This window comes from Canis aureus, chromosome 26, assembly GCF_053574225.1.
Source record: "Canis aureus isolate CA01 chromosome 26, VMU_Caureus_v.1.0, whole genome shotgun sequence".
Lineage (NCBI taxonomy): Eukaryota > Metazoa > Chordata > Mammalia > Carnivora > Canidae > Canis > Canis aureus.
Window position 1 is genome coordinate 14,484,704 of NC_135636.1, and position 12,045 is coordinate 14,496,748.

The 12,045-nt window shown below is 36.2% G+C and overlaps 1 protein-coding gene across 8 annotated transcripts in view; it reads left to right on the top strand.

The window, feature by feature from the left end:
- TASP1 (taspase 1) overlaps positions 1-12,045 on the top strand; it is a 317,844-nt gene that overhangs the window by 45,582 nt on the left and 260,217 nt on the right. For all 8 annotated transcript variants that reach the window (XR_013364862.1, XR_013364861.1, XR_013364864.1 and 5 more), the window contains one exon: positions 7,238-7,322. Coding sequence is in view for 5 of the 8 variants with exons in the window: in XM_077872192.1 (XP_077728318.1) it covers positions 7,238-7,322 (85 nt within the window). In the remaining 3 variants the exon portion in view is untranslated. The remainder of the gene's footprint in view (positions 1-7,237; positions 7,323-12,045) is intronic.

The following is a 12,045-nucleotide window of genomic DNA, read 5'->3' on the forward strand; positions in this document are numbered from 1 at the left end:
CAAACCGCTGCGCCACCCAGGGATCCCTGATGTCTTAACAATACTGAATATTTTGGCCCACAAACATAGTATTTTTATATTTATATAAACATTACTCATTTTTTTCTCAGCAGTGTTTTATGGTTCTCAGTATAAATGTTATGCATACTTTTTATTAGGTTTATTCCAGATACTTAGTTTTTCATAAAATATTTTCTTCTCATTTATGTTTTTTAAGATTTTATTTATTTATTCATGAGAGACACACACAGCGAGAGAGAGAGAGAGAGAGAGAGAGAGAGAGAGAGAGAGAGAGAGGCAGAGACACAGGCAGAGGGAGAAGCAGGCTCCATGCAGGGAGCCCGATGTGGGATTCGGTCCTGGGTCTCAAAGATCATGCCCCTACTGAAGGTGGTGCTAAACCGCTGAGCCACCGGGGCTGCCCTCATTTATGTTTTTAAAGAAATTTGTCTTTTTCATTTGAGTTGTCAAATTTATTTGCCTAAAAACTTTCTAGTTTAGTTTTCTTTTTGATTTCTGGTTTAATTTCATGTGATCAGAGAACATTCTCTATATGATTCCAGTCCCTTGAGGCTTTTTGAGATTTGCTTTATGGCCCAGTTTATGGTGTATTTTGTTAAGTGTTCCAGTGAACTTTAAAAGATTATTTATTTTGTAGTTTTTTGAGTGCATGTTCTGTATGTGTCAGTTTGGTTATTCACTTGTTCCAGTCTCCTTTATCCTTTCTGGTTTCTGTGATAGGGGAGAAAGAGTATATCAGGGGTGCCTGAGCGGCTCTGTCGATTAAGCATCTAACTCTTAGTTTCAGCTCAGATAATAATCTGAGGGTCCTGGGATCAAGTTCCATATCCAGCTCCATACTCAGTGTGGAGTCTACTTGACATTCTATTATCTCTCTCCTTCTCCCTCTGCGTCTTCTGCTTGTGTTGTGTGTATCTCTCTCATAAATAAATAAAATCTAAAAAAAAAAGAAAGTATATCAATTAGTTTTAATTTTAATTTCTTTTATTATGAAATTTTCTTGGTATCTAATGTAATTTCATATGTTTAAAGGCCTAATTAGCATTTCTCTGTGAACTGACTGTTCTGTATCTCTTGTTGCTTGCTTTTTTTAAAAAAATATATTTATTTTGTATTGATGTTCAATTTGCCAACATATACAATAACACCCAGTGCTCATCCCATCAAGTGCCCCCCTCAGTGCCCGTCATCCAGTCACCCCCAAACCCCGCCCACCTCCCCTTCCACCACCCCTAGTTTGTTTCCCAGAGTTAGGAGTCTCTCATGTTCTGTCTCCCTTTCTGATATTTCCAACTCATTTTCTCTCCTTTCCCCTTTATTCCCTTTCACTATTTTTTATATTCCCCAAATGAACAAGACCATATAATGTTTGTCCTTCTCTGATTGACTCATTTCACTCAGCATAATACCCTCCAGTTCCATCCACATCGAAGCAAATGGTGGGTATTTATCGTTTCTAATGGCTGAGTAATATTCCATTGTATACATATACCACATCTTCATCTTTGAATGGACACCGAGGCTCTTTCCACAGTTTGCTATTGTGGACATTGTTGCTATAAACATTGGGGTGCAGGTGTCCTGGCGTTTTGCTGCATCTGTATCTTTGAGGTAAATCCCCAGCAGTGCAATTGCTGGGTCATAGGGCAGATCTATCTTTAACTCTTTGAGGAACCTTCACACAGTTTTCCAGAGTGGCTGCACCAGTTCACATTCCCACCAACAGTGCCAGAGTGTTCCCCTTTCTCCACATCTTCTCCAACATTTGTTGTTTCCTGCCTTGTTAATTTTCGCCATTCTCACTGGTGTGAGGTGGTATCTCATTGTGGTTTTGATTTGTATTTCCCTGATGGCAAGTGATGCAGAGCATTTTCTCATGTGCGTGTTGGCCATGTCTGTGTCTTCCTCTGTGAAATTTCTGTTCATGTCTTTTCCCCATTTCATGATTTCTGTGATAATCACAGAAATTGTTTGTTTCTTTGGTGTTGAGATTAATAAGTTCTTTATAGATCTTGGATACTAGCCCTTTATCTGATATGTCATTTGCAAATATCTTCTCCCATTCTGTAGGTTATCTTTTAGTTTTGTTGACTGTATCCTTTGCTGTGCAAAAGCTTCTTATCTTGATGAAGTACCAATAGTTCATTTTTGCTTTTGTTTCTCTTGCCTTCATGGATGTATTTTGCAGGAAGTTACTGTGACCAAGTTCAAAAAGGGTGTTGCCTGTGTTCTCCTCTAGGATTTTGATGGAATCCTGTCTCACATTTAGATCTTTCATCCATTTTGAGTTTATCTTTGTGTATGGTGCAAAAGAGTGGTCTAGTTTCATTCTTCTGCACGTGGATGTCCAATTTTCCCAGCACCATTTATTGAAGAGACTGTCTTTTTTCCAGTGGATAATCTTTCCTGCTTTGTCAAATATTAGTTGACCTTAAGTTGAGGGTCCACTTCTGGGTTCTCTATTCTGTTCCATTGATCTATGTGTCTGTTTTTGTGCCAGTACCACACTGTCTTGATGATCACAGCTTTGTAGTACAACCTGAAATCTGGCATTGTGATGCCCCCAGCTCTGGTTTTCTTTTTTTAATATTCCCCTGGCTATTCGGGGTCTTTTCTGATTTCACACAAATCTTAAAATAATTTGTTCCAACTCTCTGAAGAAAGTCCATGGTATTTTGATAGGGATTGCATTGAATGTGTAAATTGCCCTGGGTAACTGACATTTTCACAATATTAATTCTTCCAATCCGTGAGCATGGACTATTTTTCCATCTCTTTGTGTCTTTGTCTTCCTCAATTTCTTTCAGAAGTGTTCTGTAGGTTTTAGGGTATAGATCCTTTACCTCTTTGGTTAGGTTTATTTCTAGGTGTCTTATGCTTTTGGGTGCAATTGTAAAAGGGATTGACTCCTTAATTTCTCTTTCTTCAGTCTCATTGTTAGTGTATAGAAATGCCACTGACTTCTGGGCATTGATTTTGTATCCTGCCACGCTACCAAATTGCTGTATGAGTTCTAGCAATCTTGGGGTGGAGGCTTTTGGGTTTTCTACGTAGAGTATCATGTCATCGGTGAAGAGGGAGAGTTTGACTTCTTCTTTGCCCATTCGAATGCCTTTTATTTCTTTTTGTTGTGTGATTGCTGAGGCTAGGACTTCCAGTACTATGTTGAATAGCAGTGGTGAGAGTGGACATCCCTGTCTTATTCCTGATCTTAGGGGAAAGGCTTCCAGTGTTTCCCCATTGAGGATGATATTTGCTGTGGGCTTTTCGAAGATGGCTTTTAAGATGTTGAGGAATGTTCGCTCTGTCCCTACACTCTGAAGAGTTTTGATCAGGAATGGATGCTGTATTTTGTCAAATGCTTTCTCTGCATCTATTGAGAGGATCATATGGCTCTTGTTGATATGATCTATCACGTTGATTGTTTTATGAGTGTTGAACCAGCCTTGCATCCCGGGGATAAATCCCACTTGGTCATGGTGAATCATCTTCTTAATGTATTGTTGGATCCTATTGGCTAGTATCTTGTTGAGAAGTTTTGTATCCATGTTCATCAGTGATATTGGTCTATAATTCTCCTTTTTGGTGGGGTTTTTGTCTGGTTTTGGAATTAAGGTGATGCTGGCCTCATAGAAGGAGTTTGGAAGTATTCCATCTCTTTCTATCTTTCCGAACAGCTTTAGTAGAATAGTACAGTTTCTTCTTTAAACGTTTGATAGAATTCCCGTTGCTTGCCTTTTAACTTTATTTATAATGTGCCTTATTGTATTAGAATTTAAAATTTTTATTTGTCAAACTTATTAGTTGTTCTTTTATGGCTTTTGTATTTTGCATTTCTTAAGGTTTCCCTCATAATTATAAGTATACTCACCTGTATTTTCTTCTAGTACACTTATAATTTATTTTTCATTTACTTCTTTAATACATTGTTTTTTTCTGAAATAATGGAAAAATTGTCCCTATATGATGTTGAATAATAGCAATAATAATGACTATCATTTATTGGGTGATTGTTACATACCATGCATTATTCTCCAGTAGTTTATATGTGTTCTGTCATTAGTTCTCATAATTACCTTTTGAGGACACCACTTTTTTTCACTATTTATTTATTTATTTATTTATTTATTTATTTATTTATTATCTATCTATCTTTAAATATTTTATTTATTCATGAGACACACACACAGAGGGGAGAGAGAGAGAGAGAGAGGCAGAGACACAGGCAGAGGGAGAAGCAGGCTACCCTCAGGGACCCCGATGGGGGATCGATCCCAGACTGGGATCACGCCCTGAGCCAAACACTCAACCTCTGAGCCATCCAGGCATCCCATCACATTTTTTTTATATTTAAATTCAATTTGCCAACATATAGTATAACACCCAGTGCTCATCCCATCAAGTGCCCTCCTTGTTGCCCATCACCCAGTTACCCCAGCCCCCACCAACCTCCCCTTCCGATGAGGACACTACTTTTTTTTTTATCCCTATTTCACAGATAAGGAAATTGAAATACAGAAGGGATTTAGTAATTTGCCCAAGGTTACTGTATCAGGCTGGGTCCAACTAGGAGAAAAACTAGATAGATTTAATAGGGGAAGTTTAATATAAAGAACTATTAAACCAGTGATAGGACAGTAACTATACAAAGGTAGAAAGGGAACTCAAAATGTATTCTAGGGCAGAGGGAGAACACCCAAGTATGGATAAACTTGGAGGGAGATTCAGATCTCATTGAAGAAGGTGTGGTTGTAGCTACTGCCTAGTAGAGAAGTTGCTGTGTTACCCAGGCCACGGTCACTGTGATACCAGGGACAATCCTATGGGGCACAGGTGAGTTCAGACTGGTAGGTGCTTACACAGGGGTGAGGAAACTATGGGAATTGAACCTCTGTTCCACAGGATAAAGATTGGGCTTTTGGCTCACCAGGCAGCCATTTACCCACGGGGAACTTTGCTATTTGTGCCTATGAGGCCAAGAAGGTTTGTGACTTGAACTGGGCACAGTCCTGTTCTTTCTGGGACTGTCATCTATGATGCTATAGTCTGATTCAGGAGCTAGGGAAAACATGTGGTGGCCAAATGCTAGAGAAAGCTGCACCCTGCAGGCACTTAGCACTGGGGAATACCATGTGGGCCAAATAGTGAAGAAACTGATGCTCTCGGGATCCCTGGGTGGCACAGCGGTTTGGTGCCTGCCTTTGGCCCAGGGCGCGATCCTGGAGACCCAGGATCGAATCCCACGTCGGAATCCCGGTGCATGGAGCCTGCTTCTCCCTCTGCCTATGTCTCTGCCTCTCTCTCTCTCTTTGTGTGACTATCATAAAAAAAAAAAAAAAAAAAAAAGAAACTGATGCTCTCCACTTGCCTGGCTAGTAAAAGGTTCCTCCTAGAGTGTCTCTTCGGTGCCCTCTACTGACAAAGCTATCAGTGTGCCAGCTGGCAAAGGAAACCTATTTAAAGGGCCCATATCCATTTTCACAGATCAGGCAATGAAGGGAGAATTTAGCTGAGAAGCAACAGATAATGGCTACAGTTATAAAACAGTCTAACTCCTGTTACTCTGTGTTCCTTCTACTTTTCACATAGAGTCTATCTTTTCCTACTCGTTTGAAATATTGTATCATGTATTAAATATTCAAATGCTTGTGTGTCTGTGTCTGAACTTCAGCTTTTTTTCTGTTCCATTGATGTATTTGTTAATTTGTATTCAAACCACACTCTCTTCTTTTAAAATATATTTTATTTATTCATTCATGAAAGACAGAGAGAGAGAGAGAGAGAGAGAGAGGCAGAGACATAGGAAGAGGGTAGAGAAGCAGGTTCCATGCAGAGAGCCCGATGTGGCTCTTGATCCTGGGGCTCCAGGATCATGCCCTGAGTCAAAGGCAGACACTCCACCACTGAACCACCCAGGTGTCCCCAAACCACACTCTTTTAATTAAGAATAGTTTTTAATAAGAGTGGTATCTTGAAGGGTGAATACCTCTTCATTTTTTCCCAGTTAAACTGAGAAGTTTAAGAGTCAGCTACATCATAGAAGTCCTTTTGAAGTTTTGATGGAGATTTTGTAGATTTGAATTTATAACTTAATTTGACAATTATTAAAGTCTACATTGAATCAGCATATACAGAGGTATATTTTAAGAGCTAGTACAGAGAGCTGAGCTTTTTCTTTATTTGGCATTTCATCCTTTTTTTTGGTGGCACATTTTTGTTGTTTAGCTAAATAGTTTTGTTTTGAGTAAATATGGTGACTTTAATTTGATTTTTTATAGTCTTTTTATATCCCACCGCTGATTTTTTTTTTTTTTTTTTTTTTTGTACTGGTGTCCTGAGAGGCATTCATTGGTTAGTGGTTTAGGATGTGGTCTCTGACATTAGCTGCTTCTCTTAAAATCTTAGCACTGTGATCGTATGTAGGTGACTTAACGCTTTGTGCAAATATTCCCTTAGTAATCAACGTTCATAAATATACTTACAGAGTTGAGAGATCAATGAAATATACTTGCTACGTTGAAGGGTTTGGTACTGGGCTTGGCTTATGGTAGATACTGAGTTACTGTCACTGTCTTCATCACATTGTCGTATTTGCCATCATTGTCATCATGATAGTGTTTTTCACACTAATACTTACTGTCCTATCATTCCTCCCAGACAAGCATCCTCTTTTCACTTTTCTTCACATTCTAGTTTCCCTTCTGGAAACAGTCTGAACCATATTTTAGGTTACAATCTTGTACATACTTGGCCTCTTCTCCCCACTGTATGAAGGTAAATATGAAGGTGGGTATGCAGCTATTTGTAATCATGTTGATTCTTTGGAAGAAATTCACTTTTTGATAGTAGATGCCATACTTTCAGTTTATTTTTTATTTTTATTATTTTTTTTCAGTTTATTTTTTAAATTCTATTCTGAAATCTATTAACAAGAAACCTAATTTCAGTATCTATTAAGCTGCAGCACCTGACAAATCATGAGAATGTATGTTTTATATTCTTTCTTGTATCCCCTAGGTATTCATTTATTTGTTGATTATTTGTTGATTCATTTATTTATTGATCCTTATTGTTCATAATAATTAAGGGTTTTCATTAGTATACATAAGAGTTTTCTAAGGTATTTAAAAATTGTTTTATTGAAACAGCCACAAAGCTGAGTGGGAAACTTGAAGGTATTTTTCTGACTTCATTTTCTGCCAATTTTACTTTGTAGGAATCAAGAATCCAGTCTCAGTTGCAAACAGACTCTTGTGTGAAGGGCAGAAGGGCAAGCTCTCTGCTGGCCGAATTCCTCCCTGGTAACCGCTTTGTTCTGCCTGACTTTCCCTGGGTCTTTGGTCTTTGGTGCATGTGCTGTTTGAAGGCTGTTTTTATCCACAGAAGGCTGATGCTGTTGGTTACACACCAGCAGTAGCTTGCCTTTGAGAGGAAGACACACTTTATTCTCTAATCTTGGAACATTTTGTACACTTGACAGAGCTTTGGATGCAATTGAATATTACAGATTAAAGCAGAAAGGAGATCAGAATTAATTTTTGGTTTTGTAGTTGATTACAGAGATTTTTTTTGCTGTTACTAAGTGCACAATTGGGATCTTTTATTATGAAACTTTTAAAAGTCCAGAGTCCAAACTAATTTTAATTTTGAGATGATTTTAGAATAAAAGTACTTAATTTTTCTCTTCTGGAGAAACACATTATGATGTTAAGATTAGTCAGATTACATCTTTTCTCCAGCATTAACATATAATTTTCATTAAAAAACTTTGGACTTTTCAAGTATTTATAAATGTAGAGAGAACATTGTAAAGAGCTCTCATGAACCTGGCATCCAGCTCTAATAATTGATAGTTTTTTTTCTTATAACATTTTTTATTTAAAATTTTTTATAATGTTTATTTCTTGATTGATTGATTTTAAGCAATCTCTGCACCTAGCTTAAGCTCGAACTCATGACCCCAAGATCAAGAGTTGCATGCTCCTCTGACTGAGCCAAGCAGGTTAATTTCCAGTTGTTTCTTGCCAATATAGAAATATGATTGATTTTATTACATTGATACTCTTTCCTGAGAATTTGCTAAATTTATTTGTTTTATACTATTATTTTTATAGATTTGATAAGATTTCTACATAGACAGTAATGTCTCCTGAGAATAAAGATTGTTTTATTTCTTCCTCTCTAACCTGGGTTCATTTAATTAATTTCCTTTTCTTTGTTGCAGTGGCTAGGACCTCCAGTGCTATATGGAATAGAAATGTGAGAGAGAAAAAAAAAAAAAAAAAAGAAATGTGAGAGTGGGCATCGTGCCTTGTTTGTGATCTTAGGGTGGAAGCATTTGGTCTTTTACCCTTAAGTATGATGGTTGCTGTAGGTTTATCATAAGTGTTCTTTATTATGCTAAGAAAGTCTCCTTCTTGTGTTCTGAGAGTCTTTAATAGGAATGGCTGTTGTACTTTCTCAAATACTTTTCTATCATCTATTAAGATGATCTTACAATTTTTCTTATTTAGTCAGTGATGGGTTGATTGTCAGCTGTTACAGTAACAATTACATTTTTGGGATTAATTCCACTTGACCATAATTTATTATCCTTTTGATATATTGGTGGATCCAACTTGCTAAGATTTTATAAAGAATTTTTGTATCTCATAACTTATGAGATATATTGGTCTGTTTTTTCTTTTTTTTTCTTTTTTGTTGTTTTTTTGTTTTTTCTTTTCTTGTAATGGTTTGGGTTTATTTTGCATGTTGGATATGTAGGGAAATATACTTTATCAAATTTGGAAAAATTTTGACTATTATTTCTATAGTTTTTTTTAAAAATTTTTATTTATTTATGATAGGCACACAGTGAGAGAGAGAGAGGCAGAGACACAGGCAGAGGGAGAAGCAGGCTCCATGCACCAGGAGCCCTATGTGGGATTCGATCCCGGGTCTCCAGGATCGCGCCCTGGGCCAAAGGCAAGCGCCAAACCGCTGTGCCACCCAGGGATCCCTTGACTATTATTTCTAAAGATAATATTTTTAGGACTCCAGTTGCATATGTATTTGACCTCTTATAGTCCTACAGATCATTGATAAATAGTTTACTTTTTCCATTTATTTTTCTGTTTCATTTTGAATAATTTCCATTGCTGTTTTCAAGTTCATTATTTTTCTGCAATATCTAATCATTTGTTAATCGTATGAAGCTCATTTTTCATCTCTGACATTGTAGATGCCTTCAGAAACTTGATTTGCAGCTTTAAAAAGTGTCTTCTGTGTATTTACTTAACATGTTTAATCTTTCATGTAGCTTCTTGAACATACGGATAGAGTTATAATAAATGCTGTAATATCTTCATTTACTAATTGACTATCATCTCTGTCATTTCTGAGTTTTCGATTGAATTATTTCTCTTCTCATTATTGGTTGGATTTCCTTGTTTATTTGCATGCTTGGTAATTTTTTATTGCATTCGAGGCATTGTGAATTTTACCTTATTTGGTGCTATTTTTAAATTTTAACAAATATTCTTGAGCTTTATTGGAGGATGTGGTTAAATTATTTAGAGACAGGTTCATCCTTTCAGGTTTTGCTTTATACTTTGTTACATGCAGCTAGAGAAACATTTAGCCTTGAGCTAATTTTGCTTTGCTATTGGGTAAAAACTCTTCTGAGTACAATAACAGATGGAGCTAGAATGAGATTTCTTACTTTGATGGGAACAGGGGTTCTTCCTGTCCCTTTGTGAACTTGGGGCTTGAAACTTTTGTGGTATTCTTTCCCAGGCTTTGGGTGATTTCCTATTACACATACACTTATCTCTACTCAGCTGAAGACAAGAGGAAACTGTGCAGATCTCAGAGTCCTTTCTCTGTGCAGCTGTCCCCTGTAAATCCTGGCTGTCTGGGTTTCTCCAGATGCCCAGCTCTTTCTCTTCAACTGAGAAACTGCTTGGCTTTGCCTGAATTCTTTCTGTGTCATGGCCTAGAACCTCTCTAGGAAGTAAGCTGGGTCATTCATAGATTTACCTTGTTTATTTCATTTCTCTCAAGGACCACTGTCCTTATGTTGCCTACTGATATCTGAAAACTATTGTTTCCTACGTTTTATTTGATTTTTTTTTTTATTTGATTTTTAAAACAATTTCTTCAGGCAACAGTGTAAATTTGTTCCCTGTTACTCTATCTTGTCCAGAAGCAGAAATCTCTCACATTCCTGGATGTTCATTGTATACTGCAGTAACTGAGAAACAGTCAAATTCCTTGAATGTTTTAAATCAACAAAACCAATTTTATCATGTTTTTACTCTGAGCTTATTTTCATATGACCATAAGTCTAGTTATGTAATTTCTATAATGATAATAGCTAATAGTTACTGCTTTTGTACACTTAATCAGGCAGTTTTATGTGGTTTGCATGCATTAACTCATAAAAATTATACAATGATTTATGACACATTTTGCAGATAATGAAACTGAATCCCACACTTGACCACTGTTAGGCTATTAGGAAATTTTGGAGTCCTTTCATATCACATTAGAAGCAGCAGATTAGAAGTAAAGGGAAAATAGAATCCTTTTTATAATAATGAGAAGTAACTGTTTATGACCATTTAATTATTAATTCATTTCCCTTTCACTCAGCAAATATTTATTGTTTGTTTTCTGTATGCCAGGCATAAAGGTACAAAAACTGTCAAAAGCAGATGGAATACTTAGAAAGCATGGTCTTCTGGTGTCATCTGTTTCCACTGTGTGGGGACAGCAAGGCATTACATATAATGTGTCTTTTCTAAGAAGTATTTATTTATTATTTATTATTAATTAATTAATTAATTTTTTTATTGAAGTCTTTAAATAACAAGTTCATTTATGGGGCACCTGGGTGGCTCAGTGGTTGAGTGTCTGCCTTTGGCTCAGGGTGTGATCCCATGGTTCCGGGATCAAGTCCCACATTGGGCTCCCTGCATGGAGCCTGCTTCTCCCTCTCCTTCTGTTTCTGCCTTTATCTCTCTGTGTCTCTCATGAATAAATAAATACAATCTTAAAAAAAAGTTCATTTATTTGTATACCTTAGTTTTTGGTTATAGCCACCATGATATGTTGTATTGTTTAAATATTGGTGTTTGTTCAGATTTGTTGCATATTTAGTATCTTCATAAACTTGGTGGGACTACCATTATAAACTATGTCATATTTACCCAGGTTTCTTTATTTTATTTATAAAAGTATAGCTTGAATCTTTCTTCTTCCATTACGATAGGCATTATCATTTAGAACAGGAGTTGGCAAACTATGGCTGATGGGCCGAATCTGGTCTGCTGCTTGCTTTTGTAAATAAAGCTTTACTGGGCATAGCCATACCCATTTGTGTATGCATTGTCTATGGCTACTTGTGTACCACAGGGCCAAATAGAGTTGTTGCAAAAGAGACACTGTGGCTACAAAGCCAACCTATTTACTATCTGGCCCTTTATAAAAAACTTTGCTGACTCCTAATATAGAAGTTATAATTTTTGGAAATTATGTTTCTTTTGATGAAAAAGGGGAAGCTAGACAAATGTTTTATGTTTAGTATAAATAAAACCTAAGGTGCTCATTAGACCCTAGGATTTTTTTCAGAGGCAAATTTACTTTTTGGTACATTGTTTACTTTAAAGTACTATTTAATCTATTATAGTTCATAAATTCACTCAAATTTGTACTACTTTTCTTGTATGAATGTGAAAAGACTATTAAAACATGAACGATTAAAAGAAACTAATCAGAAGGCATAGATTTAGATGGATTCCCATTCAAACATATAATTTAAAAAACAAAATAAAAATAGTAGAAAAAATTTTATGACAGCCAGAGAAATGTGAACATTGATGGGATATATTTTGTAATACACAATCTTTTAGAATTGTTCATTTTTTTTGTGTGTCAATTGCTTATGCTGAGGTTCTGTCTTTTTAAAAAGTCATTTTTTAAATTAAAAAAATTAAAATTGAAATTAAATTAAAAATTTTTAAAGAGTTAAATTTTTATTATTTT